Below are 19,692 nucleotides of genomic sequence, written 5' to 3'. Positions count from 1 at the left end.
GGAACACGAGTAGAGTAGTCAGACAAGCCGGGTCAATAACAACGGAGCAGACAGTACTAGACGGTAGGCAAAGAATACTCATGTCACGGGCCGGGTTCAGCAATGGAAGGTCAGATAAAGGGTTAACGCAGAGAGTAGTCTTGTCCAAGCCGAGTCGGTTACCAGGAGAGCAATGGGAACAACACAAGAGCTTGCAACAGGGCAACATACAGGACACAAGTGCAGCGCACACTTGCGGACAGGAGGTTTAAATGTGCTCAACCACACCCTTCTGAGGAGGAGCCGCAGAAGCCTGAAGGCATAAAGGTTCCCACCATGCTTTGCAGAAAACCAAGATGGATGCCAGCTCATGGAGATGCACAAGCTCTGAAGAAAGGTAGGACCTTGACAAGTTTCCATTCGTGGATATAAATCAGCCCCTTTCTCGATAGAACGAGGGACTAGACAGGGATGTCCTTTTTCTACATTGCTCTTTGCTTTGGCAATGGAACCACTTGCGATTGCTATTCGTGCTGATCCCACTATCTCGGGCGTCTACTGTGGTCAACGGGATCATAAATGCGCCTTATTTGCCGATTATGTTCTCATGTATGTTTCTAATCCTCGAACGTCTATGCCTGGTTTCTTCCACTTGTTTCATCGGTTTTCTGAGGCCTCTGGTCTTACTCTTAACGCTTTGATTTTCAGTGGGCCCCTGGCTCTCTTCCCTATCTAGGGATTCACCTCACAAAATCTATATCGACGTTATACAAGACCAACTATCTTCCGCTTTTCAAACAACTTAAAAATGACTTGCTAGACTGGCAGGATCTTTCACTTTCCTGGTTCGGTAGAATTAATTCTATTAAAATGACCTTTTTACCGAGACTATTGTACTATTTCAGGACGCTGCCAATCATGGTCCACAAACAGGAACTGTTATTACTATAATCAGCGGTCTCTAGATTTATATGGAGGGGAAAACGCCCTAGGATTAACAAGTCGACATTCTCCCTAAAGAGGCATGGTGGTTTGGGACGCCCTAATCTCCTGGCATATTTTCAGGTGGCCCAAATATCACAGTTATCGTGTACTACGCCCAGTGGGTCGGGATTGAGGCTCTTTCGTGCCATCCATACGCTGTGGGTACTTACATGTGGCTTCCCGATGGAGTGCTTCCTCCTATTTTGTGTCCTACTCTATCCTATTTGTTATCGGTGTGGGATAGATGGCGAGCTCGCAAACCTTTCTCCTCTCCACATACCTCATTAGCCCCAGTGTTTGGTAATCCCGAGTTTGCCCGAGTCTATCTCCATCGGTGTTCCAGTGGTGGATTAATAAGGGTCTGTTACGTATCGGAGACTCATTAGATGGGTTTAGTCCTCGGTCACTTGAACATTTATCGACATATCAGATGCCTCCCAGAGAAATATTTTGTTATCACCAACTTCGCTCTTTTATCATTAGCAAACTTAGATTACTCAGAGAGCCGTGTGCTTACTTCCCTCGAGGTCTCCTGTGGAGCAGGTGGGATGATGCGAGGTCATTTATCCTTTATTTATGCTTCCATTGTTGATCCTCTCACTAAATTGTCCTACATGACCCAATGGGAGGGGGATTTAAATAGTTCATTAGATTTAGATACATGGCGGAATGCGGCTCATACTTTATCGAAGATCTCGATTAATACTGATCTTGTTGAATCCAATTCTAAAAACGCTACTTTGCTGGTATTTGGTTCCTACTCGCTTGGCCAAAATGTATCCCTCAGTATCATCTAGCTCAGTGGTTCTCAACCTGTGGGTCGCGACCCCTTTGGGGGTCGAACGACCCTTTCACAGGGGTCCCCTAAGACCATCAGAAAACACATATTTCCGATGTGTAAAGAGCAGCTGCTGTGCTGAAAGCAGCTACTGTGCTGAAAGCAGCTACTGTGCTGAAAGCAGCTACTGTGCTGAAAGCAGCATTATTGGAGGTAAAATGACACTCATGAATTATAATTACTGGGTAAATAATGTTATGGTTGGGGGTCACCACAGCATGAGGAACTGTATTAAAGGGTCACGGCATTAGGAAGGCTGAGAACCACTGATCTAGCTGTTTCCGACGCTGTGGTCAAGAAGGTACTATGTTCCACGTTTGGTGGAAATGTCCAGTTGTGAGTAGGTTCTGGATCCGCATATTTAATTTTATATTCCGTAACAGGAGTTAATATCCGTAGATCACTGGAAGTGGCCTTGTTTCATATACTTCCCGTTGACGTTCCCCAAAAAAAAAAATAGACTAAACTAATTTTATACCTCTTACTGGCGGCTCGCATTACCATAGCTAGAAGTTGGAAACAATCTGTGATCCCGTTGGACAGGGTGAAACATAAACTTAATTAGATAATGGTAAACGATAAACGTACAAGTATTTTCAATGATGATGTGTCCAGATTTGAGGGGACTTGGGAGCCTTGGATTAGTTACATTCTGTATTGTGAGAGTCTTACAGCTGACCCCCCCCATTTTTTTTCTTAGGAGCTGTTTCCTCCTTTTCTCCTCTCTTTTTCTACTTTATCCGCTGCATTGTTTTTGTTACATTTGGTTTATTCCTACAGTTTAGTCTCGGTTTATTGATTGATGAAACCTGTACGTCTTGATGGAAATGGCACTCTGTGTGTATCCTTATTGCCATTGTTAGTCAAATTTTTTTGCGTGCCTATCAGTTTTGTGATTCTATGTAATGTCCCACCATGTAGGTGGACCCCTTTTTTTTGCTATTATATGCCTGTTTCTCAATAAAACATATTGAAATATAAAAAGAATCTTAGGGTAGTGTTTATTGAAAATGGATGAATCAGATAAAAAAAATAAATATAGGAATAACACTCACATATTAGTGTCTAGAATACTGGCATCAGTGTATACAGCCTGTATGTGAACTGCCCTACCGCACTGTCCCCATAGGCCAACCTGCGTGCCAAGCCTCAGTCTCCTAGGCCGGACATGACGTCATACAGGACCCCGGAAGTAAAGTCCTTGTGTTTCAACATACGTTTCACCAGAAAAGCGTCTTTAGAAAGTCCTTCCTAAAGACACAGCTCTGGCGAAACATACGTTCAATACATTTCAAATAAATTTTTTTAGTTTTCACTTTATAGTGAATAGGGAGACACCACTATATTGGCTGTACTTCTGAATTCTCATTTTTTGTTTCTTTATTGAGCACACCCATTAAACATTGACAATGCTGAATGAAAAAGTTAGCACCCTTGGAGTTAATATATGGTCGAACATCCTTTGGCAGCAATGACTTCAAGCAAGGAGGAATATTGACCATTCCGCTTCACAAAACTGCTTCAGCTCAGATATATTTGTAAAATGTCTGGTGTGAATGGCTCTTTTGAGGTCATTCCACAACATTTCTATGCAGTCATGGTTTAGGCCCTGATTGGGCTACTCCACAAGGTGCATTTTCTTTTTCTGGAGCCATTCTGTTGTGGATTTACTTCAAGGTTTAGTGTCATTGTCCTGCTGCATCAGTCAACTTCTACTAAGCTTCAGCTGGAGGAAAGCTGCCCTGATATTGTCCTGTAGGATATGTTGGTAAACTTGGGAGATTTCCCCTCGATGACAGCAAATGGTTCAGGCCCTGAGGCAGTGAAGCAAGCCCAAATCATGATGTTCCCTCCACCATACTTCGCTTTTACAATGATGTTTCGATATTGGTAAACTGTGCCCTTTTGTGCCATACATAGTGCTGAGTGTTCTTCCTGAACAATTCAGCATTTATCTCAGTCCACAAAACATTTTCCTAGTAACATATGGTTCACTTACTTTTTCCGTGGGTGTGTTAAGAAATTCGAATTTCTAGTGTCTTTTTTTTTGTGTGTTAGCTTAAGCACATTGTGTTTGTCTATTGTTGTGACTTAGATATAGAATATTTTATTGTATGTACTCTCCAGCGCCTCAGGATATGCACAGCCAAAAGGGAAGCCAAGGGTACCAGGACAGCGACAACCAAAGGAAATGTTCCAGGGGTGCAGCCCTGCTCAGACGGGGAAATCAGCCACTGGATAGAGAGAAAACAGGTGGCGCACACACCTAGTGCATTATCCAAGGTTTATTGTAGGAATGAAATAATAAAAACATACTCACAGACGAAGCATGTATCTAAAAAGCATAGAAAAATGACAATGGCCACAACGGCGGGCAAGGTGTTCTCAACGGCCAGGTGGTCAAATCGCTGACGCGTTTCGGGGACGAATCCCTTTCCTCAGAGCTGATGACCAACCTGTATGGAGGTCAAGTAGTAAATAACCAGGGCTAGATGCCTTGGGAGCAAAGCTCCACCTCCTCTACTTGTTATAAGTTGAGGGGTTGGAGGGGGTTATTTAAAGTGCAATCTTTTGTAGTTTTTATAAACGCATATACATACATATATACATATACAAAGATATATACATGCACTAAGAAACAAAGCAAATAAAAAAATATTAAAAATACATGAATATAGCACCTGCAAATGTAGATAAATAAAAAACATTTTTTTAAAATAAAATATATAAAAAATATATATGAAAATAATCATAGTAACACTGGCAATGATGATAAAAATAATAATAATATTAGTAAACATCATAAAAATAAGAGTAATAAGACTAGTGGATAGTGGATGATTATCAGTTCAAAGTAATGAGTGTGGCTGTAGACCATATATATCTATTCAAACGTGAAGCGCTGAGCAAACTGTCAGCGCTGTGTGAGTGCTGTGTAGTGATATTGGACTGTTGTTGGAGAAAAAAAAAAAATGGGAACATTAGAAAACATGAAATAAAGAGTGTATGTATGGGTAAATGAATGACCTTTAGGAGGCAATGGTTAAGTGAATGGATGAGACATATGAATATGGTGTAGATACCTCTGATGCTGATGTATGGAAAGAAAGAGCCTCGCTGTTGATACCTGAGTGGGATGGTGTGGGAGTGTGCTTTTATGCCTGTGGGGAAATGGCTGCTGGAATGCAAACCACAAGACAGGAAGTAAACTGCGGATGACTCATGTCTGGTATCCCTGGAATGAAACATGAACAGGTGCAGTGACTGCAAGGCTCCTCCCAGGGGGAAATGCAACTGATACTAGTGACAGAGCTGGGGAGAGGGTGGGGGGGAGGAGGGGAAAGAGGAGGCAGATGTGATGAATGTTCTATAATGGAAATGAACCTATGAAAGTGGCAGACTTCAGGGGCAAGGAAAAGAGGGGGGGAAAGGGAAGCAATAGGGCAAATATGTTTGTAATGAATATTGAAAATGTAATGATCAACATGTCAGAACTGAGGGGGGGAGGAGGGAAGGGGGATACAGACATGTGGTGAGTATTGTATGATGTATGGAGTGTGGCAAAAATGGGGGGGGGGGGGGGGGGAATAAGAGATCATGAAACTAATGAATAATAAGTCTGAGAAGAGGGAAGAAGAGACAAAAAAAAAAAACCCACACACCCTCTGATGCGGGTGTATATTAAAAATATGTGATATACTGGTGTAATATCTGGTGTAATTTATCTATATCTATGTTTATCTATATTTATGTAATATCTGGTGTAATTTACTGGTGTAAAGTCATCCAAGTTCACACCGCACATGATGAAACTTAACATAATCAAACTATGGTGATGGAAAAATTATGATAATGAAGACTATTAATAAAACAATGAGAACAATCGTGCAATAAAACCATATAAACCCTTGTGGCCAGGGGCAGATGGACCACCCGAGGGTCCGGAGCCAGCAGGGGCCCCATGAGATGCCCCCGGAGCCTCCCCATGGGCCCTCCCGAGTGTGGGCAAGGACACAGGTGCTCAAAGACCCCCCACTGACCAGGGGTTCCACGAGCCAACAGTCTGCCCCTACTTTTGGCCATGATAGCAGGAGAATGACATCTCTAGGAACTAAAACGGTGATATGCCTAATGTATTAACCACAAAGCAAGTGACTGATCTTAAAAATATCCCATCACCCAGATGGGCATATATATATAAAAAAAAAAAAGGGGGGAGTGAGTCAAAGGAGATAAATATTTAAAAACTAGATGAGAGATTGGATGTCCAACCCCTCAATTAGCCCTCTGGGGGATAGTGTGCCCAAACAGTGGATCCAGAAGGTTTCCCTCTGGCATAGACAGCGGAAACGTCTGCCTGTGTCTATGTCCTTAGGTATGCTGTCCAAACCGAACACCCTAAGACCCATAGGGCTCTTGTCGTGTTTTTCTTTGAATTGGTTTGGGATGGAGTGTTTATCACAACCATGTTTGATGTTCCTTTTGTGTTCCCCAAATCTTGTACGCAAAGTGCGGATGGTACGACCCACATATAATAGACCGCAGGGGCAAATGAGACAGTACACCACATATTGTGTGCTACAGTTGATGAAATGCCTAATGCTGTATGCGTTGCCATCATGCCCTATGACCTCTTTTTTCTTGTGCCACATGTACTTACAACAGCCACAGTTGCTGCCACCACATTTGTAACTACCTTTTTGGTCAAAAAGTCTGTTCCAAGGGGACCCCACTGAATTTTGAATTTTTTTGACTCTGTTAGTGGCTATGTAACTCCTATAATCTTTTGGTTTTCTAAAGATAACCTCCGGATGTTCTGGGATGGTACTACTGAGAAAAGGGTCCTGTTGTAAAATGCCCCAATATTTTTTAAAAAATTCATTACTTTGAACTGATAATCATCCACTAGTCTTATTACTTTTATTTTTATGATGTTTACTAATATTATTATTTTTAGCATCATTGCCAGTGTTACTACTATGATTATTTTCATATATATTTTATTTTAAAAAATGTTTTTTATTTATCTACATTTGCAGGTACTATATTCATGTATTTTTAATAATTTTTTTATTTGCTTTGTTTCTTAGTGCATGTATATATATATATATATATATATATATATATATCTATATCTTTGTATATGTATGTATATGCATGTGTATATACGTATGTATATGCGTTTATAAAAACTACAAAAGATTGCACTTTAAATAACCCCCTCCAACCCCTCATCTTATAACAAGTAGAGGAGGTGGAGCTTTGCTCCCAAGGCATCTAGCCCTGGTTATTTACTACTTGACCTCCATACAGGTTGGTCATCAGCTCTGAGGAAAGGGATTCGTCCCCAAAACGCGTCAGCCATTTGACCGCACTGACAGTGAGAACACCTTGCCCGCCGTTGTGGCCATTGTCATTTTTCTATGCTTTTTAGATACATGCTTCGTGTGGGAGTATGTTTTTATTATTTCATTCCTACAATAAACCTTGGATAATGCACTAGGTGTGTGCGCCACCTGTTTTCTCTCTATAGAATATTTTATTGCCTTTTTTTATGTAGTCAAGGATAAGTTCACCTTTGGGAACATGCTTACACGTTCCACCCATTTTTAGGTGATCCGAGCCCTCGGTTTGACAGCAGTACAGGGAGAAGTTCCCTGTACCAGCTGTCACTTTTTGAAAAGAGCGTGGCTGTGCAGGGCTTCGCCCACACAGTCGCGTCATTCATTCAGAGTTCTGTGAATGAATCAGCTACAAGTACCAACATCCTCTGCAGATGTCAGCTTGTAGTTTTCAATGAACTACCACCATGCTGTTGAGTGCTCTAGTAGTTTATCGATTCTTCCGGTCAATGTGAAACTGCCTGCCTGTATGATGTCTGATGTATACATTGATAGTCTGCAGGAGTCCTGCATTACACCCACGATTTGCTCGTGCAATGCTTTCCAGGCTCAAAAAAAAAAAAAAAAGTAAAAATGTGTATTTAATTTTTTTAAGTTGAACTTATCCTTTAACGTAGTGGACACCGGAGATTGATTTAGCTGCTCAACATGCGCTTGTACTGAGCACCCAAGTGCTTTCATGTGCGAGGGCAACCTGAGGGAATAAAGTTTTTGTTTAATTTCCTCATTGGGGTCAGCTCCTCATTTACTTGCTCAGCAGACGTGCTTCTGCTGCCCTTGCTTAACAAGCACCCAATCGATACTCTTTACACTGCAAGGTCTCTCCCCACCCTGCTAGTCCCCGGGTACAGTGCTGGAGACAGGCAGGGCGAGGAGGAAATAAACAGTGCAATATTAAAATTTTAAATTAAAATTAATATTTTTTTCCTCAACATTCTACAAACAATACCCCATAATGACAATGTGAAAGAAGTTCGTTTTGAAATCTTTTCAATGTATTAAAAATAAAAAAAAAAAAAAAAAAAAAATCATCCGTCAATGGAAGAAGTTCGGAACCTCCAGGAATCTTCCTAGAGTGAGCCGCCCAGCCAAAATGAGCAATCGAGGGAGAAGGGCCTCAGCCAGGGAGGTAACCAAGCACCCGATGTTCGCTCTGAAAGAGCTCCAGCATTTTTGTAGAGAGAGGAGAACCTTCCAGCAGAACAACCGTCTCTGCAGTACTCCACCAATCAGGCCTGTATGGTAGTGTGGCCAGACGGAAGCCACTCCTCAGTAAAAGGCAAATGGCAGCCCACCTGGAGTTTGCCAAAAGGCACCTGAAGGACTTTCAGACCATAAGAAACAAAACACTCTGGTCTGATGAAACAAAGATTGAACTCTTTGGCCTGAATGCCAAGCGTCATGTCTGGAGGAAACCAGGCACCACCTGACCAATACCATCCCTACAATGAAGCATGGTGGTGGCAACATCATGCTGTGGGGATGTTTTTCAGCAGCAGGAACTGAGAAACTAGTCAGGATCGAAGGAAAGATGAATGCAGCAACGTACAGAGACATCCTTTATGAAAACCTGTTCCAGAGTGCTCTGGACTTTAGACTGCGGCGACGGTTCATCTTTCAACAGGACAACGACCCTAAGCACACAGCACACATAACAAAGGAGTGGCTACGGACCAACTCTGTGAATGTCCTGGAGTGGCCCAATCAGAGCCCAGACTTGAACCCAATTGAACATCGCTGGAGAGAACTGAAAACGGCTGTGCACCGATGCTCCCCATCCAACCTGATGGAGCTTGAGAGGTACTACAAAGGAAAATTGGGGGGAGAGGGGGGAAAAAAAAAAAAAAAAATCGCCCAGAAATAGGTGTGCCAAGCTTGTAGCATCATACTAAAAACGACTTGAGGCTGTAATTGGTGCTAAAAGGTGCTACAACAAAGTATTGAGCAAAGGCTGTGAATACTTACAGGTAAAACTAAAAAAATTTGAATATCGTGCAAAAGTTCATTTATTTCAGGAATGCAACTTAAAAGCTGAAACTAATATATGGAGATAGACTCATTACATGCAAAGCAAGATAGTTCAAGCCGCGATTTGTCATAATTGTGATGATTATGGCTTACAACTCATGAAAACCCCAAATCCACAATCTTAGAAATTTGAATATTGTGAAAAGGTGCAATATTCTAGGCTCAAAGTGTCCCACTCTAATCAGCTAATTAAGCCATAACACCTACAAAGGGTTCCTGAGCCTTTAAATGGTCTCTCAGTCTGGTTCAGTAGAAATCACAATCATGGGAAAGACTGCTGACCTGACAGTTGTGCAGAAAACCATCATTGACACCCTCCATAAGGAGGGAAAGCCTCAAAAGGTAATTGCAAAAAGAAGTTGGATGTTCCCAAAGTCCTGTATCAAACAACTTCGGAAGCGTCTTACCTGGGCTAAAGAAAAACAGACCTGGTCTGTTGCTCAGTGGTCCAAAGTCCTCTTTTCTGATGAGAGCAACTTTTGCATCTCATTTGGAAACCAAGGACCCAGAGTATGGAGGAAGAATGGAGAGGCACACACTGCAAGATGCTTGAAGTCCAGTGTGAAGTTTCCACAGTATGAGTTGATTAGGGGAGCCATGTCATCTGCTGGTGTTGGTCTACTATACTTCATTAAGTCCAGGGTTAACGCAGCCGTCTACCAGGAGATTTTGGAGCACCTTATGCTTCCTTCCGCAGACGAGTTTTATGGGGATGCGGACTTCATTTTCCAGCAGGACTTGGCACCCACACTACCAAAAGCACCAAAACCTGGTTCAATGACTATGGGATTACTGTTCTTGATTGGCCAGCAAACCCGCCTGACCTGAACCCCATAGAGAATCTATGGGGCATTGCCAAGAGAAAGATGAGAGACATGAGACCGAACAATGCAGAAGAGCTGAAGGCCGCTATTGAAGCATCTTGGTCTTCCATAAGACCTCAGCAGTGCCACAGGCTGATAGCTTCCATGCCACGCCGCATAGAGGCAGTAATTGCTGCAAAAGGGGCCCAAACCATGTACTGAGTACATATGCATGCTTACACTTTTCAGAGGTCCGATATGGTTCTATGTACAATCCTTGTTTTATTGATTGCATGTAATATTCTAATTTTCTGAGATTGTGGATTTGGGGTTTTATGACAAATCACGGCTTGAACTATCTTGCTTTGCATGTAATGAGTCTATCTCATATATTAGTTTCACCTTTTAAGTTGCATTCCTGAAATAAATGAACTTTTGCACGATATTCTAATTTTTCGAGTTTCACCTGTATGTACGTGGTTTTTTTTTAAATTTTTATTAAATTGAAAAGATTTCAAAACGAACTTCTTTCATGTTGTCATTATGGGGTATTGTTTGTAGGATGTTGAGGAAAAAATTTATTTAATCCATTTTGGAATAAGGCTGTAACATAACAAAATGTGGCAAAAGTTAAGTGCTATGGATACTTTCTGGATGCACTGTATTTGGAGCTTCCTCAGGGTCTGCAACAGAATCTTTACTACCTGTCCCATGTGTTTCAGAGCTGCTGTAATCTACCGCTGCTAAGTGAGTATCTTTCTCTGCAGGGTACTCAGAATGGATGCGGACTGAGGGTGACCAGCGTGTCAGGTATCAAGGAATTGCAATAACCCAGGCGCAGAGTTCCTGTGCCTCTGATGTATCAGGGAACAGGTGAGATGGCAAATGATCAGCTTGCTTCATTGAGAGGACATGGAACCATACTTGTTGCCCCTCTGCTGATAATTCCTCCCTAGATAAGATTTCCTAAATCACAAGATGTATATAATTTTTTTTTTTTTTACAAAAAAAAAAAAAAGTGTCTGCCCTTGGTACCAGTAAAGTCCGGCTTTGTCTTCCCAGAGGGGAGATTTATGCAATATAGATATTTGGGATGTGGTACCTACCTTAGCAGCAACACCTACTATTACCATTATTATTGACAATGAAAGTAAAAGAAAATCCTAAATTTTACATTGACAACAAAACAGTAATAGAGGGGAAATCTTTCCATGGGGACATTAGTTCTGGTGACACCCGGGATCCCCTCCCTCATATTTCATCAGTTTTAGAGCTCATGTACACAGAGCGTTTGGAAAACGCTTCTGAACGATGGAAACTGACTGCTGGAAAACATAGGTTAAAAAACGTCAGTTTTGCTATGTTTGTATAACGCATTTAGCAGCGTTTATGCACGTTTGCATTTAGAAGCTTTTTAAAAGATCACCTCAGGAGACCTTCCCAAATGCCCAGAATGCACTGAAAAATAGTAACATCACTAAAAAAGGCTATTAAGATACTATTAAAATTTAGTAGTGAAAAGCATGCATTAATGTTTCAGCTGTCAGCAGGATTCCCACTGACAGCTGAATGTAAAGAATTGCCGGAAATTAAAAAAAAATAATAAACGGCGTGGGGGCCCCCCTCCCATCCTTACCAGACCCTTATCCGAGCATACAGGCCCTCCTGAACCATACCAGGCCACATGCCCTCAACATATGGGGGGGGGGTGCTTTGGGGTAGGGGAAGCTCCCCCCTTCCCAAAGCACCTTGTCCCCATGATGGGGACAAGGGCCTCTTCCCCACAACCCTGGTGGTTGTGGGGGTCTGCGGGCAGAGGGGCAGGGCCACCCGGTGACATCACCCATGTGACCCCACCCCCTGTGACATTGACCAGTGCATGCTGGTCACTGACGTCACATGGGGGGGGGGGTCACATTTGATGTCCCCACCCCCTACATATTTAAGAACGGTCAACCAGTTTCTGAGAAGAGGCCAGGGGCCAGCGACAGTGGCGGAGCGTTTTTTTTTTTTTGTCTTCAAAGTAGCGGCGACGGACATCATGATTGACGTTGGATCTACTTCTGGGGACAACCTTTTATTAAAATTGAAAAGCCCCCTGCCATTATGGGGACAAGGTGCTTTGGGGGAGGGGGAGCTCCCCCTACCCCAAAGCACTCCCCCTAACCCAAAGCACTCCCCCCCCCCCCCCCATATTGAGGACATGTGGCCTGGTATGGTTCGGGGGGCGCCGCTCGGATAAGGGTCTGGATTTTGGGGGGAACCCCACAGCATTTTTTTTTGGCGTGGGGCTTCCCCTCAAATTCCATACCAGACCCAAAGGGCTTGGTATGGACGGGAGGGGGGACCCCACGCTGTTTTTTAAAATAATTTTTTAATTTCCGGCAATTCTTTCTTATATTCAGCTGTCAGTGGGAATACCGCTGACAGCTGAAACATGATACATGCTTTTCACTACTAAAATTCCACATGACTTAATAAAATCATGCGCTCTTTTAGTAGCTTTTTTTAGTGGATTCAAATTGGTTTAAAAAAAAATGCTATGAAGTATCCTACCGCATTTTCAGATGTGGTCGGATACCGCTTAGTGAATTGTGCCCTGGATATGGACCTGTCCAAAAATGCTTATAAACGCAAATGCTTATAAACGCGGTTAGCCACGTTTACAGACGTTTTGCATTTGAAATGCTGATAAAATCTACTGCTGAACGCAAGTTTTCTGTGTTCCAAAAAACAACGTGTACATGGACACATAGGAAAACATTAGGGTGAGTTAAGGGGCTGCTGAAAAAACCCGCTGAACAGCTCCTAAACGTGAGTTTATCAGCTGCATTGTACATGAGCCCTTATAGCAGGGGTTCTCAACCTGGGGGTCGCGACCCCTTTGGGGGTCGAACGACGCTTCCACAGGGGTCGCCTAAGACCATCGGAAAACACATATTTCCGATGGTCTTAGGAACCGAGACACCGCTCCTCGCCGCCGCCACCGCCGTCTCCAGGTGTGGGCGGGATGACATGCCGCCCCTGTCATCTGGACACACCTCGAGATCAATCCTCGCCGGCACTGTAGCTCAGGAGAGGCACACAGGCGGCCAATCACCGGCAAGGAGGTGGAGCTTGGAGAGGAGGAGCCGAGCGGCACCGCGAAGATCGAGCGAGTGAAGAGCAGGAGAGCGGCCGGAGAAGGAAGACATCTGACAGGTAAGTGTCGGTACCATGGGAGAGGAAGGGAGCGAACGAGCGAGCCCAGGCTGGAGCAGGGGTCTGCAAGGTAAGTATCATTGGTGTCAGTGGGAATAGTGCCCCATCATTGGTGTCACTAATACCAACGACGGGGCACTATTCCTCCCCCCACTGACACCAACGGCGGGGCACGATTCCTCCCCCCACTGACACCAACGGCGGGGCACGATTCCTCCCCCCACTGACACCAACGGCGGGGCACGATTCCTCCCCCCACTGACACCAACGGCGGGGCACGATTCCTCCCCCCACTGACACCAACGGCGGGGCACTATTCCTCCCCCCACTGACACCAACGGCGGGGCACTATTCCTCCCCCCACTGACACCAACGACGGGGCACTATTCCTCCCCCCACTGACACCAACGACGGGGCACTATTCCTCCCCCCACTGACACCAACGACGGGGCACTATTCCTCCCCCCACTGACACCAACGACGGGGCACTATTCCTCCCCCCACTGACACCAACGACGGGGCACTATTCCTCCCCCCACTGACACCAACGACGGGGCACTATTCCTCCCCCCACTGACACCAACGACGGGGCACTATTCCTCCCCCCACTGACACCAATGACGGGGCACTATTCCTCCCCCCACTGACACCACTGACGGGGCACTATTCCTCCCCCCACTGACGGGGCACTATTCCTCCCCCCACTGACACCAATGACGGGGCACTATTCCTCCCCCCACTGACACCAATGACGGGGCACTATTCCTCCCCCCACTGACACCAATGACGGGGCACTATTCCTCCCCCCACTGACACCAATGACGGGGCACTATTCCTCCCCCCACTGACACCACTGACGGGGCACTATTCCCCCCCACTGACGGGGCACTATTCCCCCCCACTGACGGGGCACTATTCCCCCCCACTGACGGGGCACTATTCCCCCCCACTGACGGGGCACTATTCCCCCCCACTGACGGGGCACTATTCCCCCCCACTGACGGGGCACTATTCCCCCCCACTGACACCAATGACGGGGCACTATTCCCCCCCACTGACACCAATGACGGGGCACTATTCCCCCCCACTGACACGGCACTATTCCTCCCACTGACACCAATGACGGGGCACTATTCCTCCCACTGACGGGGCACTATTCCTCCCACTGACGGGGCACTATTCCTCCCACTGACGGGGCACTATTCCTCCCACTGACGGGGCACTATTCCTCCCACTGACGGGGCACTATTCCTCCCACTGACGGGGCACTATTCCTCCCACTGACGGGGCACTATTCCTCCCACTGACGGGGCACTATTCCTCCCACTGACGGGGCACTATTCCTCCCACTGACGGGGCACTATTCCTCCCACTGACACCAATGAAGGGGGCACTATTCCTCCCACTGACACCAATGAAGGGGGCACTATTCCTCCCACTGACACCAATGAAGGGGGCACTATTCCTCCCACTGACACCAATGAAGGGGGCACTATTCCTCCCACTGACACCAATGAAGGGGGCACTATTCCTCCCACTGACACCAATGAAGGGGGCACTATTCCTCCTACTGCAAAATTACAGTTATGAAGTAGCAACGAAAATAATTTTATGGTTGGGGGTCACCACAACATGAGGAACTGTATTAAGGGGTCGCGGCGCTAGAAAGGTTGAGAACCACTGCCTTATAGGGTGATTCAGTCATCAGCTGCTGTTCAAATCAGAGTGGTCCACAGTAATAGCAATACATTTTTTAGATGATTTCACTACAACTCCGATTTTGATGTGTATTTTTCATGAAGAGTCCCCCCCGTATGATAAACTGTTAAACTGATCAGTCTTGCTCAGAACTACACTGAAAAAAAACACACTGTATTCTGATTACATATGGACACCTACGTGTTTCACATGTGCTTCCCATTGAAGTTTATAGCTTGCTAATTCGGATCGCACAGCTTCACATACAGAACCCTTTTTGAAAATCGTACTGCAATCCATATATGTGAACGCCCTCCATAGGAACACATTCTATTTCAGTTGTCATGCAAATCCTCCAGCTAAACACGCATCTGAAAATGCCCCCCCCCTTCTCCTGAACCATACCAGGCCACATGCCCTGTGTGAACCAGGGCTTAGGTTGACTGTCTACTTTGACAGCTTCCAGCCGGATAGGTCAGGTAGGTTCAGTCTTGTGCCCAAACATGCCTGAGCTAATCCACCGCTGAAAATGGAGTAACTGCATGGTCTCAGTGCGCCTCCGTAAAATCATTTACCTGAATCTGGTTCCCACAATGACATTTTCCATAGCATGGCAGGACAGAATTCTAACACGGCAATGACACACTTCTTTGGAGAACATATTCTCCAGAATAGGTTACATTTTACAGACACCAGCTCTTATGTGCATAGGATGCTGCTCTCCAGAATTTCTACAAAGCAATTTCCTTATTTCTACAGAACTAAAAGCCCCAGTGATAGTCGTCCACAGGGAAGGCTGATCGATACCTTACTGGAAAAAAGCCCCGGCTATTACCAATCTCGTGTCACATAAAACAACCTCATCTCAGGCAATCTAGTTGCTCAGCAATGAATTCCACACTTACTCTCCCTCAGGCGGTTCTTGAAGTTGGGGTCACTTCTTCGTTTCCTGTCGAAGTAAATGCAATAACCCAAAAACAAGGCCCCGCAAACGCCTGCCGCAATGGCGCTGGTCTTCCCCACGACCACCATCCTGCTCTCCGAACAACAAGGAAGAGGATAGATGAACTTCACTAGACGTAACCGCACTACCCTTCAGCAACCGCGAGGCTAAAAAGGGGAGGGGGGAAAAAAAAGTCCCACAATTATTACGTCACTTATCAGCGACCTCTAGCACATTTATTTCCTGCCTTGTTGAAATCACGCTAGGTCTGTTTTTCTAACCGTTCCAGTTTCCTGTTTTGTTTTTTGACTATGCAGTGCGCCGTTACTTTGCAGGACGTTTGTAAAACTAGATTCAGAATACTTAGGGGCTTTAGCCTTATATGCCCAATTCTGGCTGCTGGCCAATTTTCCTTCATCTCCACATATTGTTATTTCAGGTACTTCTATTGCGCCGTTAATTTACGCAGTGCTATATCTACATATATATGTTACACATTCACATCAGTCCCTAACCCTCAAGGAATGTACAATATAAGATCACTAACTTAAATTCATACATATACTAGGGCCAATTTAGACAGGAGCCAATTAACTTACTTGCATGTCTTTGGAGTGTGGGAGGAAAACGGAAATCCCAGAGGAAACCCACGCAGGCACAAGGAGAACATGCAAACTCCAGGGAGGTGGTGCCGTGGTTGGGATTCGAACCAATGACCTTAGTACTGCCAGGTGGAAGTGCTAACCATTTGGTCACTTTTTTTTAATTCTAGACTTACCTCCAGCCCCAAACTGTGTGTAGAATAAAAGGTGGTAGTTTCAGTTTTGTGTGTTGCTAAATATTTAGGCTCTGTTCACTCCAAAGCGCTTTTTAGTGCTTTTTGCAGAAACGCACTACAGACCATTTAACATGGTTTCCTATGGAACATGTTCACATCCATGAATTTTTGAGCTGCTGCGTTTTTGGAAAGGGTCAGGGACTTTTTTTTTTTTTTTTAAAGCAAAAAGCAGCATTGTTGCTACTCTAGAGTTCAATGGAGAAGCTGCTGAAATGCATGGTTGTTCAATTTTGCCACGTTTTGCATTTTTATTTAATTTCCCTTAAAAAAAAAAAAGCTAAACAAAACGTGGTAAAAGCACATCAAAAACACGTGTAGAAGAACACAGAGTGAACTGCGAAAAGCTCTGCAAAATAGGAAAAAAGTAAACAGCATAAGTGTGAACAGAGCCTTATGAATGATCATCAGTATAAAAAAAAACAAACAAAAAGGTGACATTATATAACCACTTGCCCTCCAGAAGATTTTACCCCCTTCATGACCAGGCCACTTTTTGCTATGCGGCATTGTGCCACTTTAATGGACATCGGTGCAGTTATGCAACACAAATGAAATTTTTATAATTTTTTTTCACACAAGTAGAGCTTCCTTTTGGTGATATTAAACTCTCTGCTACAAAACCTATCCAATAAAACATTAAAAAAAATGAAATGTAGGCCAAAATGTATTCTGGTACATGTCGCCGGTAAAAAAAAAAAATTAAAGGATGTACTAAACTACATGTTGGGATGATAGGATTATTGGCTGCAATGCTCAACAATCTCATTAGATATCAGCATATTTTTATACACTATATTGCCAAAAGTATTGGGACATCCCTCCAAATCATTGGATTCAGGTGTTCTAGTTACCTCCATGGCCACAAGTGTATAAAATCAAGCACTTAGGCTATGTTCACACTAGCATTGTGTGCAGGCGGCAGAGAGGCGTTTGGGAAGTGTTTTTACCGCTTCCCAAACGCCTCGGACAATGCTGCACATTGCAGCACATGGTGCTGTTCTAACGGGAGCGTTAGCGTCACGGCAAAACTGACGCCTCTGGTCCAGTCAGGAGGTGTTGAAGCCTCCTATTCTAGTCTAAGGTGCTGCTCTACAAACGCCCGACTGGCGTTTGCGGAGCGGTAACACCATTTAAACTTAATTATCGGCGTTTGTGGGGAGTTTTTAACGCTCGGCAAACGCCTAGCAACCGCCGCTAAAACCGCGCATGCGGTGTTTGCGGAGCGTTTGCAGAGCATTAAAAAACGCTCCGCAAACGCCGGACCAATGCTTGCCAAACGCTATAGTGGCATTTGGCAAGCGTTGGTGAAACAGTCAAGTGTGAATGAGCCCTTAGGCATGCAGACTGCTTCCACAAACATTTGGGGGGTCACTCTCAGGAGCTCAGTGAACTCAAGCATGGTACCGTGATAGGTTGCCACCTGTGCAATAAGTCCATCCGTGAAATTTCCTTGATACTAAATATTCCCCAGTCAACTGTTAGTGGTATTATGACAAAGTGGAAATAACTGGGAACAGCAGCAACTCAACCACATAAAACGACAGAGCATGGTCAGCGCATGATGAAGCGCACAGTGTGCCGAAGTTACCAACTGTCTGCAGAGTCAATAGCTAAAGATCTCCAAACTTCGTGTTGCCTTCAGATTGGCACACCAACAGTGCATAGAGAACTTCATGGAATGGGTTTCCATGGCTGAGCAGCTGCATCCAAGCCTTACATCACCAAGTACAATACAAAGCGTTGGATGCAGTGGTGTGCAGCACGCGCCACTGGACTCTAGAGCATGTTCTCTGAAGTGACAAATCATGCTTTTCTGTCTGGCAATGGATGTGTCCGGGTTTGGCGGTTGTCAGGGGAAGGTTACTTGGTTGACTGCATTGTGCCAGGCGTAATGTTTGGTGGAGGGGAGATTATGGTGTGGGGTTGTTTTTCAGGGGTTGGGCTTGGTCCCTTAGTTCCAGTGAAGGGAACTCTTAAAGCGTCAGCATACCAAGACATTTTAGACAATTTCATGCTCCCAACTTTGTGGGAACAGTTTGGGGATGGCCCCTTCCTGTTCCAACATGACTGCGTTCCAGTGCACAAAGCAAGGTCTATTAAGACATGGATGAGCGATTTTGGGGTGGAAGAACTTGACTGGCCTGCACAAAGCCCTGATAGAAAACCTTTGGGATGAATTAGAGCAGAGACTGGGAGCCAGGCCCTCTCGTACAACATCAGTGCCTGACCTCACAAATGTGCTTCTAGAAGAATGGTCAAACATTTCCATAGACACACTCCTAAACCTTGTGGACAGCCTTCCTAGAAGAGTTGAAGCTGTTATAGCTGCAAAGGGTGGGCCAACTCAGTATTGAACCCTACAGACCAAGACTGGGATGGCATTAACCGCCTCCCACCCCCCATATAGTAAAATAATGGATGCAAGGCGGTTCTCTCATTCTGGGAGGACGTCATATGACGTCCTCCCATTCTAACCGCGCATACGCGGCTCTGGGAGCGCGCGGCGATCGGTGGTGTACTGTGTCCCTCGGACACAGCGGATCAACGTAAAGAGCCGAAGATGTCGGCTCGGTCATGTGATCCGCTGTGTCCAATCACAGCTGATCACATGTAAATAGGGAAATGGCGGTTATCGGCATTTCTCTCCTCATGAGCTGTCATGCTGACAGCTCGAGAGGAGAGCCGGTAATCGGTATTCCTCAGAGGGGAAATTTACACTGATCAGCCCTGATGTGCCCTGATGATCTGTGTAGCCCCAGCAGTACCACCTGTCAGTGTCCATCAGTGCCAGCTGTCAGTGCTCATCCTTGCCACCTGCCAGTGCCACATCAATGCCACATTTCAGTGCCTACCAGTGCACATCTGAGCTGCCTTTCAGTGTCACCTATCAGTGGTGCCAGTCAGTGCTGCCTATCAATGCCATATATGAGTGCTGCCTTTCAGTGCCCATCAGTGATGCCTGTCAATGCCCATCAGTG

General features: G+C 45.0%; 1 protein-coding gene and 1 long non-coding RNA gene across 3 annotated transcripts in view; both read right to left on the bottom strand.

Annotated features, from left to right (window-relative positions):
* TOMM20 (translocase of outer mitochondrial membrane 20) overlaps positions 1–16,068 on the bottom strand; it is a 56,240-nt gene extending 40,172 nt beyond the window's left edge. Inside the window, exon 1 of one of the 2 annotated variants that reach the window (XM_089668531.1) lies at positions 15,839–16,068. In XM_089668531.1, coding sequence (XP_089524657.1) covers positions 15,839–15,965 — 127 coding nt within the window. In that variant the 5' untranslated portion in view covers positions 15,966–16,068. The remainder of the gene's footprint in view (positions 1–15,838) is intronic. The other variant, XM_089668532.1, reaches the window with a different exon arrangement.
* LOC149469767 (uncharacterized) lies at positions 2,786–4,984 on the bottom strand. The gene is made up of 2 exons (XR_016311498.1): positions 4,885–4,984; positions 2,786–4,257 (listed from the first exon to the last, which is right to left on the bottom strand). It is a non-coding gene; the product is annotated as an uncharacterized LOC149469767 (long non-coding RNA).
* Positions 16,069–19,692: the final 3,624 nt, after the last annotated feature.

The sequence above is a fragment of the Staurois parvus genome, unplaced genomic scaffold (genome assembly GCF_062004578.1).
Source record: "Staurois parvus isolate SC_StPar_1 unplaced genomic scaffold, SC_StPar_1.0 ptg000059l, whole genome shotgun sequence".
In the NCBI taxonomy this organism is placed as follows: domain Eukaryota; kingdom Metazoa; phylum Chordata; class Amphibia; order Anura; family Ranidae; genus Staurois; species Staurois parvus.
The sequence above is the reverse complement of the archived record's forward strand: the minus strand, read 5'-3'. Positions and strand labels throughout refer to the sequence as shown.